At 43.3% G+C, this 20,200-nt stretch overlaps 2 protein-coding genes across 2 annotated transcripts in view; one reads left to right on the top strand and one right to left on the bottom strand.

Annotated features, from left to right (window-relative positions):
* LOC126527358 (protein FAM135A-like) overlaps positions 1-11,107 on the top strand; it is a 57,788-nt gene extending 46,681 nt beyond the window's left edge. Inside the window, exon 21 of the mRNA XM_055068785.1 lies at positions 613-11,107. Coding sequence (XP_054924760.1) covers positions 613-818 — 206 coding nt within the window. The 3' untranslated portion in view covers positions 819-11,107. The remainder of the gene's footprint in view (positions 1-612) is intronic.
* Positions 11,108-12,339: 1,232 nt separating this feature from the next.
* On the bottom strand, positions 12,340-18,946 carry LOC126527507 (protein FAM135A-like). Its single transcript, XM_050175336.2, has 3 exons — positions 18,529-18,946; positions 16,595-16,711; positions 12,340-13,196 (listed from the first exon to the last, which is right to left on the bottom strand). The coding sequence occupies exons 1-3, from the start codon at positions 18,707-18,709 to the stop codon at positions 13,000-13,002; spliced, it is 495 nt and encodes a 164-aa protein (XP_050031293.2). The 5' UTR covers positions 18,710-18,946; the 3' UTR covers positions 12,340-12,999.
* Positions 18,947-20,200: the final 1,254 nt, after the last annotated feature.

Raw genomic sequence — 20,200 nt, 5'->3', positions numbered from 1 at the left:
GTGTCAAGCGACACAGCTTTGTGCTTTGTCGGCGCCATCTTTGAACTGGGTTGAACCGTTGGTTGCACGTTGCTTTGGTGGCGTCAGCCTCCTATCGCGAGAGAGAGAGACGCGGGACGGGCGCCACCACGTCGCTTTGCTTGTCGCTTTTTTTCTCTCTCTCTCTTTCGGAGCAACTGTGGCCGACGCGCATGAAGCAGCTAGCGCCATCTTGTGGCGCTGTGCTTACTCAGCTATTCTCCTGTGCGTGGGGGCGAGGCGGGACGCGCTATGGGCTAATGGCGGCAGATACGAACTTACGGAGGTAAACATCGCCTCGTCTCGACATCGTTCATTTCAGGGAACTAAGCAACGCAAATGTTACGATTATTTGGCACGGAAAACGCCGTCCACACGGCAAAATTTGGATCATTATATCCGATATGCGGTGAATAACCTATCGTTATAAACGTTTTTTTTACCCATAGACCTAATGCATAAAATGACACTCTCTCGTGTCGACCCATCGTTATAACCGATTTATTGTTATATGTGGTATCGTTATAAGTGGACTGCACTGTAAATCAAAAGCTTCTTGCATTGACTTGTCGCGCACTGGTGCTCCTCCCTCAGGGGCTGCGTACAGGGAGATGGTGAGCCACCTTCTTCGGCCGCTCGCCAGCAAGCCCGACATCAGCCTGGTGCGTTACGACGTGCACCACGCGTTGCCCAGCTCGGCCAACTCACTCATCGGCCGTGCTGCCCACATCGCCGTGCTCGACTCCGAGCTCTTCATCGAGAAGTTCATGGTGGTCACGGGTCTGAAGTACTTTGCGTGAGACATGTCCTTCGCTCCCCCTCTTCCTTCCCTCATTCCTTTTTTTTTTTTCTAATCCCAGACACACCGAGATTATCTTATACAACTGTGCTTACTGATCGTGGTCACGGTGCTTGCCTGCGACCCTTGGCTTCACGAAGGTTGTTATATTTTTTTTTGTGTGTGTGTGTGTGTTGCATTGAAAAGAAGCCTCGTTAGAGGCCAAGCTTAACCTGGTAACTCTCAAGTTCTGTCCTAGAAAAGTTTGAAATTTGTTAATTGTTTTATTACTTGGAAAATTTTTTTCCATGTTATTACGAAAGGCACAAGCGTAGTACATCTCGGGACGTGCAAAACTGGTGACTTCTTTGTTTATTCCCTTTATTTTGCACTGCCTTTCTTTTTGTCTTCTTCCACAACATGAGTAATGTTCTGCGGGGAAAAAAAAACGACTAGTTGTACGATTTATGCGCTTGTCCAATGGAAACATGGAATAAGATGTCAGCAGAGAGCTTTTCTGAATATATGTAAAAGGCTGCAGTAATATTATTCTCATCTTTCACGGCAGCAAAAGAAACATAAACTTCGGAGTGATTACGCATGATTGCCCAAGGCCAGCAGTTATTGGTGGAATGAGCTGACGCGCCTGACTCATTACGGGAGAGCAAAGCGCTGGGAACAGTTGGAATTTGTTCTTGGCAATACTGGCACAAACTGACGGGACAAAAACGGCATGGGCTTGGGAGTTAAAGGGTTAAGTTTCTCTGTCCAAATTATCAGAGACAAGGTAATGCCCTTGTAAGACAACCACGAAGCCAGTTCTGATTTAAATGAGTCGTATACTGATGAATAGCATAAGTGGCACTTTCATCGAGACCCTTAAGTATCTTTAAAACGTGGCGAAAAGTGTTTCAAAAGTGCTTAAATGGCATAGCATACAGCCGTTACTTCCATATTGCACATAAAAACTTTATAAATTTCTGTTAACAGTCTGCATCCGTTACAGCAGACCCTCATACGACGAAACTTTTGCATATACAGTAATGCCTCGTTAACTTGAAGTAGTAAAAACTGGGGAAAATTTCAAGATAAGCAGATTTTCAAGATAAGCAAAGTTGTTCAAAACTCGGCCTTAACATCTATCTTACCTGAAATTTGCTTCAATGATCCACGTTTTGCTAGGTTCTGTTTATGAAGCTATGCTTTGTCATGTAAGCGAATGGAAGGCATAGTTTGTTTGTTTTAAAGTGTTTTAATGTATATTATGTATAGAATTTTGTTATTTGTTAGTTTTGCAAAGTGAGGCCTGCAAACCTGCTCCCAGCTTTTCAAGCTTTGCAATTTTTTTGCAGTTTCTATAAAAAAAATGTTGAGGACCTTTGTCAGAACACCTCCTCTCAATGATGGCCATGGACATTGAATGTGGATTGGTGCAGAATACATTCAAACAAATAATCAATGCAAACGTTCTGCACATCAAGAGAAAGCGTTAGCTAAGCTACCCACAGCTCATTCAATTGGTAATAACTTTCGATTCTCAACCGAAAGGTGTGGTGGTGTTGGCTACATGGTCAAATTTTGCACGGCTATCATTGCAGAATCATTTGCATTCGTCTTTCTTTTGATCTTCCTTGCACTTTCTTTGTTCATACCCTAAAGTGCTGCAAAACGATAGCAAACACTGAAAAGAGTTTTTTCTGAATAACCAAAACCACAAAGAAGCCACGTAATGCGACCATCACAAAGCTAGTTTCTGAAGACAGTGCTTGAATTACCCATATGCCATTTTATTACTGTTTTTATGGGGTTCATAATACTCACGGCAAGAATAATTTTATTAGTCTCCTAAACTAAGTACTGTATTGGAAGCTCTCATGATGCATCCAAGTTGAGCTTGACATATTGATGACATGTGCCATGTATGGAAACATGCTGCATTGACCTCCACCATGTTTCAGTTTCCTGTAGTACATTTTTTTTCCCAAGCAATAATGTTGTGTACAGTTTGCAACTACAGTTGACTCCCATTAATGCGAAGTTCACAGGGAACCCGGAAAACTTCAAATAAAACAAAATTCCAATTAACTGCAAAGAACAAAAGTACACATTTCTATTAGTCCGAAAGCCTCACTATTCATGAAAAAAACAAACATCGGTAATTTCCGTCTGCTTCTGCATACAGAATCTTGCTGCGGAAACTAAGTTCTGCAGACTGTAGATGTGTCCAAGTGCTTCTTCTGCGTTGTCGTCTGCAGCAAAAAACTGCTGCGCGAGGGCAAGGCCCGCAGCTACATCAGCAGCCCACGGTTACGGCTCAGTTTCAGTGTCGTCGTCAATTTCACTTTCGTTACTAGTCTCGCGGGGCGGAACAGTCTCAATGATTGCAGTGTCTGTCAGTGCGCTGCATGTCTCGACTGGGCTGTCCACGGCAACATACTCTTCAAAATGGATGTCGCCAAGAGCTGCTCTAAGATTATTGTTGTCAAGTTCACTTGTCTGTGCTTCCCCGTTAGAGAAGACGAATCGTCCCCTGAAACACTCCAGTGAAACCACAAGCCCTGAAGCAGTTCGCCACTCGAATCGTGGACGCCGTAGTAAACGCTGCGGTTGTCTTCACTCTCTACAGAGCAGCGGGCAAGGAGGACATCGAGGCGACCTAGAAGCTGGCAGAGAATGCCCTTCCTCACCTGACCCTCCTGCCTCGCACGTGACTGGAGAAGGCATGCATCCAAGCCGCATTCCTCGTTCACGCACGTGAGATTGAACAGTGTTCGCCAGCTCACCCTTACTTGCTTTCACTCGCACATACAGCATATGGTGTACGGCAACAATTTTATTGCCCTTGGACTTTTTAGGAACCTCACAGCGACGCCGATGCCACCAATACGCCCGGAGTGTCCATATAATTGCTATCGCAATAAAGGTGCAGTCTCATCGGCATTAGAGATGTCCTCTGGCTGATATTCATTCACGTACTCGCAAACCTTTTCTTCCTTCCACGTCGTTCACGTTTCCTGATTGACTGATGCCTTCTCTCCACTGACATTTTCAAAAACCAGGTCATGACTATGCTTGAAGCGTGTCAGCCATCAATCAGAGGAAACAAAGTTGTCGCTCCACAACATCGCTGCAAGGGGCAGGGCTTTCGCTGCAACGACGCCACCACTGAGAGGAAGTTGGTTGCTCCGTGCTTCCCTAATCCAAAGGAGCAGCGCTTGCTGTGCAGGTGGGAGTGCGCATTCTCTTTCAAGACATCTTGAATTGATCGATCTCAAGAGCATCCAGTATCGAACGCTTGTTCTTGATAAAGTTTGAGGCTGTGTTAGGCTTGATGCTGTACTTCCATGCCATGTCTTGCTTGTCGATGCCTCCTTTCTCAACTTCTTTCAAAATCTCGACTTTCGTCGCCAAGTCAAGCGTGCGATAGGATCCACAGGTTGTCACCATTACGAGTGCAGCCAAAATACGGCACATGGAAACCAGTGCAACGAACCCAGCGTGCTTGTGAACCAACCTCAGGAAAGACACTGGAGACAAGGATTCCAACGTGTTGCTTGTGCCTGGTTTGACTGCTTAATTTTGTCACTTTATGGGCAGTTACTCCGGAGACCCTGTCGTCGAGGTGGGCCGCCGCTCTGTGCAGCTCAGGCCTCGGAATCCAGATGTGGGCAGTCCAGCAAGCCCGTGAGGCGGTGTTGAGGCAGGGCCTTGATGTTTCCCCATGGGAGACCTGAGCCCGGGTCGTGTTAAACCTTGCCGGACGTACAAGAAAGTTGTATCCATCCATCCATCCATCCATATGAGCTGTGGTGCTGTGATCAGCTGAAATGCTGACAATACCACTGTGGCACACAAAACTGCTGTTGCACTTCAAAAATAGGCCTGATAGTATAATCTTGACACTTCATGAGCGATGGCGCTGTAGTCGGCTGTGATGGTGACGCTACTAGTGTAATACACAAAGCGGTTTTTGTACTTTAAAGATAGCAAACATGTCAAATGTTACAATCACTTCGAGGCTTTCGATTGAAGAATAATTTCTAGTTAACCTATTTGTTAGACATTTAACTTCCAACTACCAAGCATTTTTTTTTTTCCATAGGATTTCATGCAGAACTGAGGGGACCCTCACTTAACTTCCATTTAACCAACGATTTCAATTAAGCAACTTCGAATTATTGGGAGTCCACTGTAGTAGTTTAAACTATGCAAACAAGCAACAGCAAATAGAACTGCTTTGAACGAATTCAGATTTTCAAAGCACATCGTTGTAACAGTTCATTTGTAATTCGCTGCGTGCCATAGGCGATTCTGAATCTGTGTCGCCTTTTCAGCGAGCTAACGTGATTGTGCATTACTCTTTAAGTTAGAAACTTGAGATCATTCTGTGGGCTGTGAGTGCTGTACATCATCAAGAACTTTTGTGACATGCAATTGAAAGGTTTTATACACTGTTTGGTTCAGGCTGTCATCAGTTGACTTAGCTTTTTGTCTCATGCTACAGCCTGTGACAACAAAAGTGGAAGCCTGTTGGCCATTGTCGGCAATAGGCAGCTGGCCTTCCATTTTTTGCAATAGGATATACATGTAGCGCTGGTCACACTTTGTGGGTATATACTGTGTCAATGCTCCAATGCTAATTTCAGCAAAATTTGTATGCAAACCCTTGCGCGCCTTGAGGTCTGTTTAATGCATCTCATTAGCCCTCTTAGTTTGACCAATGATAGTAGTATTTGGCACTCAACGTTCTATTTCATTTATAAATGGTCACCACATTATCAATATGTCATGCAAACCTGGCTTGTTTCGCATTCTGTAGTACTACAAGATTATGTAGGGTCAGCACTGTTTGTGCCGTGTTTGGTCTGCCGTGTACTATTTGCTTTGCAAATGTTAAGTATACACAGTCGCAGTATTCCTAGGTAAATGTTCGAAGAAGTTGAAACGTGGATGTTTCTCGAATGTTAAATCGGCCAACTGTCTGTGACACAGGCTTCACATTTCCTTCTTCTTGCCTTTCTTGAGTATTCGAAGTTCCCCGTGTAACCCTGTTTGGTCATTGCGAGCAGCACAGTAAGCAGTTTTGAAATTGTGGCATGAAAATTGCTGAAGTGAGCAACATCATAACTGCGGTGTCTTACTTGTCGATAGAGAGGCGTTAGAAGCATGGCAGCTTTGTAATATGGTGAAGCCTGGTCAATGCGAGCAATCTCAAGCGTGTCAAAAGTTCTGTTTGCCATGATGAGTAATTGCAGGTTTTTAGAGCTGTCAGTTTCCTTAGCAGGCATACTGCGAGGAAGCGGTCACCTGTGAAAACATAAATGGACATGTGTATATTTATTTACGTAAATGGTTTTGTTGCTGTTCTGTAGCTTCCTGTACAGTTCTTTAAGTTGGAGTGTGGATTTTTTTAAAGCTTTTTTTGATGTGCTATCTTTCTTTTAAAAGTATGTTGAACTTTTTTAGTTTTTGGTAAGTCTTCATTGCCAGGCCAGTGTATTGTATGGGGAGAGCTATATTTATTTTTAGTTCTTATTTGGGCTGTGTTGGTTGTTAGCCAAAGATAACATCTCATTTTTTTCTTCTTCAGATGGTGCATGTTGCTTCAGTGAATATGAAGTGCCGTATCAATGGGTAATCTGAAGTTTATGTCAGGTCTTAAAAGAGCCTTCTACCTCTGGAAATGATTATTTTAGTTGTTTGTTTATCACATGATTTTTTGTATGTGTTGTTGTAAATTTATTTTGTTATCGCAGCTTGGTTGCAATATTTACAAGGCAAGACGCTGAAGCCTTGAAGAGTGTGTACGAGTAGTCTTGTTGAGTTTGTATGATGTTGCAGTTTCATTCACTCGACTTTACTATTTCCCATGCACATTGTGCTCATTCTAATCAGTGATCACACCATGACATATTGCTGTGGAGTGAGCTTATCATGGCAGTATTTTTCTTACTTTTGAAAGGAGATTATTGTCTTAAGTACAGCTTCGAGCCTGGTTCGAATCTTTACAGTTTGGAGTCTCAGAGATAACGATTTGCAGGTGTCATTACCATGAAATTATGTGATGTGTGATTGAGGTTTTGTTGTGGAACCTAACTGCAACCTAGCAGAGTCAACAATTAGAAAAAAAAAGGCTACGTGTTGTGCTAGCAACATTGGGGTGCAGATTTTAATCGCTAAGCACAGCCTATGTTAAGTTCGCAGTTTGCAAGAGATTGTGTATGTCTATACTTAGTACACTCTGTTGTTCTACAAAAAAGGCTGGAGAAAATGCCATAACTCATGAGAGACTTTGTTCTTAAGTGCTTAGCCCCATGTCAACCCATGTTTCATGCTCGCTCTTGTAAGTAGCCTAACTTGTCATGTTTTCATACAACCTGTAATAATTTCATTTCATTTACCGCACATTCATTCATTGCGTTTTGAGCTGATATACATACTGTACTGTGTTTTCAAGAATGACTATTCCATGGTTTGGGCATAAACCCAGCAACAAGTGTCAAAAAGAAAGCTCCGAGGATGTTTCCACTGTTTATTCACACTTTTGTGCAACGCACTTGTTTTTGTTGGAAAGTTTCTTCACGTCGTGTATTTCATGTTCCTAAACGAAAGATTTTGTTTTGGATTGTTTTCCAGTTCATCAGACTTCATTTCGTGTTCCATCACACAATAGTGTTATATCCTGTTTTTTTTTGTCGGAGTTGCCAAATATATTTATTCTAGTTGCCTGCTGAGGCATCTTTACAGAATATTCACCTTGTTTTGTTATTGCATACTCATTCTTATTCCATGTGTAAATATATATACTATTTTTAGTAAACCCATGATTTTAAATATTCATTGAGCACCTCTGTTATAATCAGAAGATTGCTGTATGGTGGAATCCAAGATTCCACAAAGCACTTTAATGTAGTCAGATGGTGGCATTCTTGCATGCAAACTGCAGTCAACAGTTTGGCCAACGTGACATGAACAGTCCTATGTTGTATGCAACATTATCATGAAATACGGTGGACCACCTTTATGACACTGTCAAGTTGAATGCTCTGATAAGCGTAATAACTTGTCACCTTTGTTTCATATTTCTTATATTTATATTCTTTACGTTAAAAGGAAAATTTAGATCTTACCTCGCTGTTCAGATGCACTTGAAAAGAAGAAATGCTTTGACTTAGCAGTTGAACCAATTCGAGGGAAACCTCTTGTGTTTGAAGTAATGTCAGATTCTAGTGACTGCTATATTTTTTGTTTACAAAAACTGACACATTGTATAATTCGAGAAATAACGAAGCATTAGGTCTGCTCCTCTGCGACTCCTTAACAGAAAGACACAGTTCTGTAAAGAACATCTGTGAGAGTGTCCGAGCTGAATATAATTGATATACAGGGTGTAGCCCATAGAAAATGGCACTCTATGTTGTGAGTAAGCCTTCTGAAGTACTCAAGCAAATGAAGTGCTTTTTTATGTAGCCCATACGTTAATATCGTAAACCTTTATGCTTTAAACATAGTCTCCTCTGGTGTCTACAGAATTTGCAGAATTCTAATGTTTTTGTTTGCTAACCTCAAGGTTTGCAAACCTGTTTGCATTTTTCAGAACTTTTCATTGTCCATCAGTTTGCAAAAAAAAAAAACATTTAAATATTTACACACATCTGCTTCCAGCAATCACTCTGTTTAATTTTTTTTATGCAACAAATTTCATTTAAGTCTGTTCAGCAATCATGTAACAACAATTTTTATGTTGCACTTCTATTTGAACAAGTTGGGCCACCTAAAGCGAACTTCTGATTAGATAACAGAATTTAAGGAGAGTATGTCAAACCCCAACTTAATGTGAATTGGCTTAATCCATTGTCCCGCAATTAATGGTCTTGGATCATTAACATCACTCGCTGTGGTTGCTTAGTGGCTACATTGTTAGGTTGTTGCTGAGCACGAGGTCGCGGGATCAAATCCCGGCCACGGCTTCTGGATTTTGATGGGGGCGAAATGCGGAAACACCCGTGTACTTTAATTTAGGTGCACGTTTAAAGAACCACAGGTGGTCCAAATTTCCGGCGTCCCACACTACGGTGTGCCTCATTATCAGCTCGTAGTTTTGGCACGTGGAACACCATAATTTAAATTTTTAGGTCATTAATATCAATCTTTGCATAAGCTTTCATGTCGACCTCCTTGCACTCTCTACCACTTCCATGCTTCATTTAAACGCCATGTACTAATGCGCCCAAACGGTCAACCTGGTTGTGAAAACTCCCTAGCTTACCGAGTAGTGGTACTGGCTTGAAAGTACAAGCTTGTCTTCATCCGTTATGTGAACTTTAGTTGTTGTGTTACTGTGAAAAAAAAGAAGAAAGCTTTTATTTCGTGCAAGTTGCTCCCTCTCGTCATTTAAAACAATTGTACAGTCGAGAATTCTCTGCCCCACCTTCAGTACAACATGCAGAGGGAATGACACGGTGGCCACTTACACGCTTGAAGTCCACGATGCCACCTGACATTCTGATAGTACAGGGTGATGCAATATAAAAGAGGACACCTAAGCAACACTCAAGCAACAACTGCTTAAGAAGTGTGGTTTGAGACACCAGTCGCCTATGCTTGCTGCGTGGCTTTCCTGTTAAAGAAACCTGTGTTTGAGTACGAGGACAATGGATGCTTTTCAGTGTTCTAGTTCATATTGTTCACGACTGTACTTGCACAGTCAGTTGGGAGTACACCTGTTCTACATCACGCCTGCAGCTGTGTGCTATAAAGCAAGCTGTGCACTACGTAAGGGCTTGGTGCAATAACTATAACTTGGTGAATAACTATGAATAACTATAACTATAACTATGGATCCTTGCAATGTTCACCGCTAGGGTTGGGCACTTATTGCAACATAAGACCTTGCTAATTGACAATCTTAATTAACGTGGCTGTTTCCCAAACTAGGTATTGCAACCCCATAAGTTGATACATATTCAGTGGGCAAGAAGGAGTTGTTGCAAAGAGGCTTATTAACTTGAGTCAAGGGCCTAAAAAAAATTTATATGGCATAAATAGAAATCAAAATAACGAATTGACAATATAAATAAGTGAAAGGTGATTACTACCCTGGACAGAAGTGGATTTTATAATTTTCTAAGACTCCATTGCTTGGTGAGCCTGTGCTCCAAAAGTAAACCTAAGTGGCTGTCGTTATGGGGAGCATATGTCTTTCTTTGCATTGCATTCCAATCCAGCTTATTTTACTTTGGCCACAATAGACTTGAATGTCATATCGGGTGTTGTGGTATTGGGAAGCCTGGTAAGAGAGGAGTGAGGGGAAATCGTGTTTGTGGTTTGCATTCTTGGCGAGTCGCAAGGTGCAGAGTTTGGGAAACGCCGCAGTAACTGATCAATTGATGAACGGTTGGCTCTATCCGTCAATGTGCGCATCATTAAATGAAGTAAACTGAACGCACTGCATATGGTAGTACTACTGCTCATTGTTAGGCCATAAACGCTGGTGAATGTGATGTTCATAAAGCGGCCACAATTTGTGTGCTGGCGCTCGCAGTTTTTTTCATTAAATTAGCTGAGTGTATTGCCCGCAATTGAAGATAACTGCCCTGAAAAAATTAACTGGGATGAAGGCATTAGTTAAATGCAGAGGTTTATTTGTCAATTGCCCAGCCCTCTCGGCATGGCGCTTGGTGTGATGTAGACAGAAACACACATTAGTTCTTCACTCCCTTCCCGAGATGCTGTTGTTCAGTAATTGTCACATTACCGTACCACAATATGTAAGCTACAGAAGAAACCAGCGGTCACATGGTGGCAATACAGTAGTGTCGGAGCGCTTGCATCTTTATAACCACGACGGAGACCTAAGCTTGACATTTGTCTTTTGTACTCTGAAGGTTTTGAGCTCCGGAATGGTTGTGTACCACACGTTGGTCAGACACCACTCTGCTGTATACCACATTCTTGCGTGCACAGGACTCGTGCTTGAGCCAAGGTATCACGTGCCATCTTTTGCTCGCTTTTTTTTTTTACTGGACTCGTCTGCCGAAGTGTTCAGCGAAGAATCTTGAGAAATCGTGACTTGCTTTCCATTTTCACCAAGGATCGTCACCTAGTCGTGTACAGGAATGTGGCTGTTGGCCTTTGCTGCTCTCGGCGTTGGAGGTGTCAGCTAATGCCACTGGCTTTGGAGGGACACATTGTGTGTGTGTGCGTGAGGCATATTGTGTACGTGGATGTCTTCATGAAATTCAATGTGTGATCGTTGTGTGCACTTGTTGCGCTTCATTAAACGGACGTTGAAAGCCGCCCTGTGCGGGACTTGGCGTGTCATGGTCTCGGTGTGTCATGGTCTCTTTACTGCTATGATGCGCTCAATTTTATTGCCCCAGATGGTTGTAGAGTGCAAAGCTTTCTGTTTGCGACGATTGAATGGCAAGCTAGTTGCTTAAAGGGACACTAAAGTGAAAAATGATTTCTTCTGCATCAGTAAATTACCTTTCTACAACCCAAAAACACCACTCTTACAACGATAAGACGTTTGGCAAGCCAGAAAAAGCGCAAGAACGAAATACGGGTGGCGACGCCTACTTAAGTTCCCGCACCTGGGGGCTGTGACGTCTTAGATTTTGATGGCATCTTCTAGGGCCTACTAATTATATATAGCGGTACAGAATCACTACATTGTGTTCTAAAGGAACCAAATATGAAACATGGCAAGTTTCGGGAACCTTTATTCAGCCAACGCGGCCCAAATGCGAAAACATACTTTGGCATCCCTGACGTCACACTGACGTACCGGCGCTGGGGTTTCGGCGCGAAATTGAAATACTGATACTGGACTTTCATTTTCTCATCTAATAATCAAACAGTTTTTTTTAAATGACTGCTTGCAGGGTTTTCAAACAATGCTTCATTAGTCTAAACTGATTTATTGTTTTGCTTTAGTGTCCCTTTAATAATTAGACAAAACAATGCCACCATATGGGATGAAAGAGGGAGAGCACTGCACCGTTATCTGGTTGCTTCGTGTTCCAGCCCATGTGGTGACGCTGTTTGTTCTTCCTATTTGCAGCTGCACAAGTGGGCAGCTAGGTAATGTCGCATTATAAAATGTATAAAATAATGTACAAAAGAAAATGTTTTTAATGTGAAGAATTATTTCCCTAGGTACTAGCGTAATATAATTTGCAGATGCAATCATCGCTGCGTCATCTGTGCACCATGCTTCTCTATTTTCTGTGTACAAACCTGGTGAGAGGATCCTTAAATGGCTTATCAGGCGCAAAGCGAGGTATTCCGAGCGTCGACGTGAGCCGACGAAAGCTGACATAGGCTGTCGCTTAATTGTTTCCCTCGTCATGTTGCTGGGAGCAATTTCCGTCAATTTACACAGAGAACTGCAGCTTGAAAACTGAACATATTGCAGTCGGTGACATCTTTAGAGTGGAGTGACTTGTGCACCACTGTCCAATTTGAAGATAATTTGTGTAGGTGCACCAGCCAATTACATTCTCGCTTTTCCATGACCTCACTGTGGGGACGAACTTCTTTCAAAATTACCGTCGCTCTTGAAGTATGTTTTGGAGTGCAGAAGCAGCACTTGAGGCATATGCGATGAAGTTTTGTGGGTGGAGCTTATATTGAATTCTTATGTAGGTTACCGAATATAGGACAGTGCTGATTTGGCATAACTTTTTTTTTCTTCTGTTTTCTGTGTTGAAAGGCAATGACCCAAAACATCTCGTGACCGTCACATTTTTATTTCTAAACGTAATCTGTTGTCCTGTCTAAAAGTTACCCGTAGGGAAAATTGTTTAATTTCGTCACACATACCCCGCAGACGCACACGCTTATATCAAGGAGGTGGTAAATACCGCAATTAGTCTACGCAGCAACGACTAATCAGCCGCAGAAGGTTCACAAGCGAGCATGCGCTATACAAGGTCTCTTTCGCGAGACGCATTCATTGATGCTGCCGTAAAATGCGTCGTGCATGTATGCATCAACGCAACGAGTCCTCATTGGGTGTGGGGCCTACTCCATGCGTCATCGCCTGCCACATTCAGCACGGTCAATTCGTGCATTTCACGGTAGAGTGGCTGTGCGCAGAGTGGTTCGTATATGACTGGATCTCTGCACCAGAGGGCGCTTCTGTTGTTGGGGTGCTTGGGGACCTGCGCGGGAGTTAGCTGCTTGGGCTTGGGGCAGGCTCATAGCAGATGCCTTGCGCATGCAACAAGCGCAATCTTCTGGACGAGTATCTCGCAGTCCAGCGGTGCGATGTGCACGTTGGAGGAGATGAGGGAGCTGCGGAACGGCACGTGCACCTCCAGCCGGACGAGGTTCAGGTCCGGCTTGTCGATGAGCGGCTTCAGAATGTTGCGCAACATCTCCCGGTACGCGGTGCCTGCGTACGCCAATGCAGCTGTGTTTAAATTGACTTATAAGTGAGCAACGCTAAATCATTTTGAGATCGTGTAGGTTTTTCCCAAGTCGGGGGTTTCGTTTATACATGGGGGAAAAGGGTTGTTCGCGTGTAGAGAAAATTAACACCAAAGTCTGCCTTTCTTTATATATTGCCTCAAAACTATAGGGCCTATGCGTCAATGTTGCATAACTGATTACAAATATCTCTGTGTTTGGGTCGTTCCGATGTGGAGAAAGAAAGACAAAGTTTTTTATGTCTGGACTCTGGCGAGGTTAGCCTAGTGACATGCTTGGCATGTGCAGTCCAGGTTAGATCATAAGGGATGAACGAAAGGGGCTGAAAAAAAGTATTATATAAACAGAATAAGAAGTGCACAAACGCTAACACGTACATGCACAAAATGTGCTAGCAAGATAACTGAGGATTGCTATTGCATGTCGCAGCAGAGCACGTAGGCAGCATAGGCTCGTTTTAAGAGTGGTCACTTGCAAAGTTAAAACACCGCGCACAGTTTCAAAGGGGAAGTTTATTGAATCTCGTATCATGTTTATGACGTACCATACTTGTCATTCGATCTTTATGACGGCTCAGGAATGTTAAAAAAAATATAGCACAATGACAGGCACAGAGTCAAAATGACTGCCCAAAGTCATTTTGGAGCAAGTAAAATTGCGTTTTGGAGCACATTGGAGCAGGCAAACTTCCATTTTGGAGCAAACTAAGTTGCATTTTGGGGCAACTTAGAGCAGATAAAATTTTATTTTGAAGCACTTAGGACAGGCCAATTTGCATTTTGTTAGAGTAATGGAATATTGCAGCGCACTTCGAAACCGTTGACAAACTAACACGAGCGCTGTGCTGCAACTGTCTTAAGCAATATCTTAAACGGACACTAAAGGGAAAAATGATTTCCTTTCTGCATCAGTAAATTACCTTTCTATGACACAAAAAACGCCACTCTTACCACGATAAGACGCTTGGTAAACCAGAAAAAGTGCAAAAATGAAAGACTGGTGGCGACGCCTTCTTGAAGTTCTCGCACCTGGTCGCTGTGACGTCATGGATTTTGATGGCATCTTCTAGGGCTTACTATATAGCGGTACAGATTGACTACATTGTGTTCTAAATGAACCAAATATTACACATGGCAAGTTTCGGGAATCTTTACTCACCCAACGCTGCTCTAATGCGAAAACATACTTTGGAATCCCTGACGTCACACGACGTACCGGCGTTGGGGTTTAGGCGCGAAATTCAAATACTGATACTTCGACCTTCATTTTCTCATCTAATAAACTATTATTCTGAAATGACTGCCTGCAGGGTTCTCAAACAATGCTTTATTAATCTCACCTAATTTATTGTTTCGCTTTAGTGTCTCTTTAAGCTGAATGTTGAAGCAGACTGCCCAGATACTGAAACTGTATAGTGCACGCAAATTTTGGTAATAGTGTCTGAAAGTTTTAATTAGTTATAGCAATCACAAAAACACGTATTCTGCAATAGTGAGTCAGAAATCGCGAAATGCAGCCCGACATTTTTGATAAATTCTTTTTTCTTTAATGTCCTGACACGTGTGGGTGAAGTGCCTAGAAATGCGCTTCACCAACAAACTGTACGGAGAAGCGAGAGTTATGAACTACTGCGTTTTACTATTACGATAGCAATTATATGGACACTGCAGGTACATTTATGGCGTCGGCGTCACCGTGATGTCCCGTTTAAAATCGAAGGGTGATAACATCATCGCCGATGCTATGTGTGCAACTGAAAGCTTGCGAGGGCGAGCCGGCGATGTTGGACCAATCTAGCGCGCGCAAGGGAGGAAGCGCGCCGTCTTTCGTCGCGCGCAAGGCAGCCGGTGTACGAGGAGGTGGGTGGAGGCGTTTTACTCCGACGGCTGCTGCGTATGACGCGGCCGCGCGGGCCCTATCTTCAGAGCGATCTGCGATTGGGATAGAGTCCAAGCGCCGCGTGCTGATAGCTTCGTGTAGGCTGTTTTCTCCGCTTAGTTTGCGTTGAAGCGAGAGGCAGCACGAAAGTCAATTCGGCCGCTGCTGCTACCGCACTTCCTCATTCCAGCGTTTTGACAGGGAGTGCACGTGGTGATCGTGTGAGATGTGTTCACGATTGCCTGTGCACGCGTGACAGCGTCCTTGTTAATTTAGCTAGTAAGTGAATGCTTGCAAGTATATACGGCCGATAAAACTAATATCCTCACTTTGTATAGCGCTCCAATAATATGCTATCACAATTGATGCTTCGATCGACTTTCAGGTGAAACTGCAACTGTTTTTGTAAACAGAAATGGTTAATTTGTACTGCACAGTGGTTCTATAAATCCGTGACGTCATAGTCTGCTAGTGTGCGACTTGAAAGTGGCGTGACCACGCGTCTCGTTATTGCGCTTTTCTTTCGCTTTATCGAGTATCCGCTCACAGAGAGACCGACATTTTCGGTGTTCCAGAAGTGTAATTAAAACATAGTTTAGCCGCTACGATATTCATGTATTTTCAACTGCCCGTGGGCAGTGGGCTTGGGTCTTTACAAATGAGTTGTCTTTCTTTTTTTTAATTTATGGTATAACAGCTTGGCGTTGCCGGACTCGTTTTCTTTTCCGCCTCCCTTTCTAGCGAGAAATATGGGCCGTTACCGAAGATAGTTCAGTCTCGAAATTTGGGCCTAACCTCGTTCACGGCGCTCAAGATTTCTCCGGCGCTGGACGGACTGGGACCGCAGCACTGCGAGTGTCCGCGGGGAAGGGAGGAATTATTTCTCTGCTAACACGCACCGGCGCGCCAGGCATCTCGGAGGATACGCCCACACTTGGTGCGCGCGTCGCCAGATGGCGCAGCGTGTCCAGAAGGAAGCGCGGCAGACGAGGCCGCTTGCTGTGCGCGCCTCACGTGCATGATGCGTTTCGACTACTTCCGCAATTTTTGTTTTGCAGAATGATCCTGTTTTTTTTTTTCACCGTCATACTGCCCAGCTAGTCTTGTGTGCAAATAGATACATCTGTCGTGTTACCTTCAATCCTGTATAATCATATGAACGCCGGGACCATCGCCTAAATGTTCGTTTATTAAAAAAATATTTTGACTTGTGCTTAAGCTTCATCAGGCTCAAGAGATAACAAAAGGTGATGAAAAGAATGATAAATTCTTCTACGAAAAAAACAAAAAGCAGCGACAGAAAGAGGCACTACCCTTAATTGCATTAACTTTCTCTGTGTGACTGCTGTCACCTGATAGGCATCCCATGACAACTACCTTATTTCTGTACTATGTGCTAAAGCAGACTTGCAGGGTCGTCGTTTGTAACGTTATGTGTTCGTAGCGGCTGCGTGGCTTAGGCAAATGTGTGCGCCGAATATTCACCCAAGGGTGTGGTATCCCTGACGATGTGCTTGGCCAACTTGATGTGCGCTGAGTGGAGCGGAACGATGTAGTCGTCCGCTGAGCCGAGCAGCAAGATGTTCTTGAAATTAGTCATGGCTGCGTGACAGCGTTGGTCAGCGTTTTAAGAGCCAGTCAAGAAAAACAGATGCACTGCGTGATATGTACAGGCCCAGCTTTTATTACAAAAAACTTGGGACAGATATGGACAGACACTATTTGCGAGACAGAACGATATATTATTTTTTTAATCGGCAAAGTTTCGCTAGGCTACTTTTTCTCTGTTTAGCCTAGGCACACGTGAAATTCTGTGGTCTTGGGCATCCGTCGTCATAGATTGTACTTCATAAATTTCACGTCGGCATCGAGCGCGTCTTGCCGGAGTTGACTGCTATACTCGTCCAGTGAACACACCTACATCTATTTACCGTCTACAAGATATATTGACAAGATTGGCAAGACGTCTTGGCGATCGCATGACGCCGTATAATACAGTTTCCAAAGATTTTCAGGATATTTCTAGAACGTCTAATGCCCGTCGGGTGAAAACTTTGTTGGATATCTAAAAAACCTGTAAAAAGTGTGGCTGTGCATCACGCAATTTGAGAATATACGACTCCTCTCCTAGACGTTCAGAAACGTCTATGCTTAACGCTTCCACCAGATGACCTATTCAGGCCTAAAAGTTACGTATAAAGCATTTTGTAGTAGGCTGGCTGGTGATTACCATATAGCCGACTTGTGAATACCGGCCTTTGATGGGTCGTTTTTCGTTCCGCAAGATGACTTTATCCCGCCACTGAAAGTCTTCTGTGCAAGACAAAGCACCGTTGTTGTTAAATAACATTTTGTCGTCATCATATAATGCAAAGTGAATTAATGGAGCCAGACCCAGTGTTGCTCGAATTGGTGACTGGACCAGACAGGACTGGTATTTGTGCATTTTAATGCTTAAATGCACGAGTAGAACTGAAACACTAACAGCAAACGTCTTGTAGCTCGCGTTCGTTAGTAACAATTCGTTGTGGAGCTGAAATATTGTTCGCTTTGAACCTGCCATTTAAATACAGTAATAAAGAAAAAAATGGGCAAGTTTTGCTGAAGTTAAGTAATTAGTCAAGACAATTTATCTCGGTTTCTGCCATTCACTTGCCCAGGAAGTCAAACTGCTAAGCGGGTTTAGGTGAAAGGTCACGTGTGACAGAGTCCGCTCATGCTGAATAGCAGCCATTTGTGAAGCTGTGACGTCTGTGTGTAGACACTTGCTTGCTCGTTTGTAGTGTTTGTAGACTGCTTGAATTTTAGATATTTGGAAATTTTGAGTAAATATTTTATGAGTACAACATGTTAAATATGGGCGGGGTAATTTACACCAGCGCGTCGTGATCCATTGGTCTCACGAACTTGTAGACTCGAGGAAACGAGTGTTTTTCACAATAGTTGTTTTTGAGGTTACAAAAGGGAAAGAACCAAACGCTCGAAGACAGTAAATGGTGGAGGGCGATGATATATTACTTAAAAGAATATAAAGCTTATGCCCTGCCTGCTGAACCAAGGTATACGCTCTAAGACAGGCATATATAGCGTTAACATTTAGTTTCTATTCAACTGCTATGCCATGCTCCATCGATACGTCTCTTCACGGCTGGCGTTTTAAGGCAAGGGACATTCTGGTGAAAACCACGCGTGCTTTGACCATCACGTGACCATTTCGATGCTCTGCACACTATGCATAACATGTACAGTCCATATGCGACCTCTGGGAATTAACAATTATTGGCTGAGCATTTAAAGCATGTTTTAATCGCCAAAAGGCCACTTCAGGAAACGAGAAAAACACCCTATCGAATTGTTACAGACGAGGACATGAAAGGAAACGCATATAGTATATGTGCTGAACTGTTCGCCATACTTACATTTGTCCTGGCTGAGACGGTAGAGGTACGTTTTACGAACGTCTTGACTATCCACGAGCATCATCTGTTTCAGGGATGCGGTGTGTTCAAATCGCTGGAGATACCACATGCCTGTAGTAAACAAAGAAAGAAAAAAGCATGTGAAAGGCAGAGGAGAAGCTCGAGTGAATGAATGAAACATGAAGTTCTCAAGAACGCTGCCTGACGAGGCCCACAGCTGACGAGGCCTCGTAAGGAGCAAACTTGTTGAGATACGTCTCGAAAAAAAAAAAAAAATCCACTGCCGACATCCACTATACACCTCACCTCAGAATTCTACTCAAGGTTGCCCTGAATCGAATTACAAGGAAAAAGTGGCGAGAAGGAAAAAGAAGGAAGCTAAATTAACTGCTGAGTTCAGCGCAGCTAGCATGCTTATGTTGACACCTGCATGGTGGTCAGCAGGGGGGTGGGGGGGAAGGGACAGCAGGGAAAGAATAGCAGTTAGGACAGAGTAATTAAGAGAACTATTTACAAATGAACAATATAGCTACCATGGGTAAGAGTTGTCCATAGTTTGCTTGTGGAGTGAATTCCTCGAGAGAGGTTGTCATCCGGCTCCGCTCACCGGCACTGTTAGGTGAAAAAGCAAAGGGAACTACCGCTATCACGGCACCGGTAAGATAAGTGCGCATCCATATGTTCTGAACGTGGCGGGATATTGCTATAAACTACTCTGCTGCCTCCATTTGCTGGCGAGTGTAAGTCATTCATCTGATAATGTGCCTTGCCTCAAAAGTTCACATATTAGTGCTTAATGAGACTATAATTCATTTCATATAAATGAGACATTTCTCTCACTGCCCGCATTCGCCAATTAACACAATATAGTACGTTACAAATGAAAGAGATATAGGTATGCGTAATGCAATTCGGTGTAATATGGAGTTTCATAGTTCAGTAATGTGGAAAGTTGGGCTAGTTGGTGATTAATCATCATACCTTGCTGGTGAAGCAGCGCACTGACACGGACACAGTGAAGACACACAAGAAAAGACGACACTCGCTGCACTCGCAACTATTTTATTTCAGGCGTCTTTTTTTTAAATCCGTTTGTTTTACCAAACTCTGAGACGGTAGTAACGTACTTAAGCACGTCTAACCCTAGGAAGACGCGATTTCTTCAGCATAGATGTACAGGATCTGTATTACAACATTCCGCATGGTCCCTTGTTATCGAGTGTTAGGCACTGTATAACGGAATACAATGATGAGATGGAGTTTGTCAACAAATGTGGCGTATCAGTTAATACCTTTCTTGAACTATTAACCTTTTACCTTGAGCCCACCTTTGTACTGTGGAATAATGTTATGTCCAGACAAAAGTCCGGTATATGTATAGGCTCAAAGGTAACTCCGGTACTTAGCACGATATCTTTAGGTAGCATTGACAAAGCGATGGATGCAAACCTTAAAGGCCTTGCGGTAAAAGTGTTCTCTTTTGTGGACGATTTTTTGGCTATAGTCGAACATGGTGTTTTATACATAAGAGTGAAGGAGGTCTTAAATGTGTTCAAGAACTAGGGTGGTTGCTTGGGCTAGTTGGTAATTCATGATCAAAGATAACGTACAGCGCGAAGAACAAGGACTGCGAGAGACGACATACACAGCGCTCTGTATGTCGTGTTCTCGC

This window comes from Dermacentor andersoni, chromosome 9, assembly GCF_023375885.2.
Source record: "Dermacentor andersoni chromosome 9, qqDerAnde1_hic_scaffold, whole genome shotgun sequence".
NCBI classification, from domain to species: Eukaryota; Metazoa; Arthropoda; class Arachnida; order Ixodida; family Ixodidae; genus Dermacentor; species Dermacentor andersoni.
The sequence above is the reverse complement of the archived record's forward strand: the minus strand, read 5'-3'. Positions and strand labels throughout refer to the sequence as shown.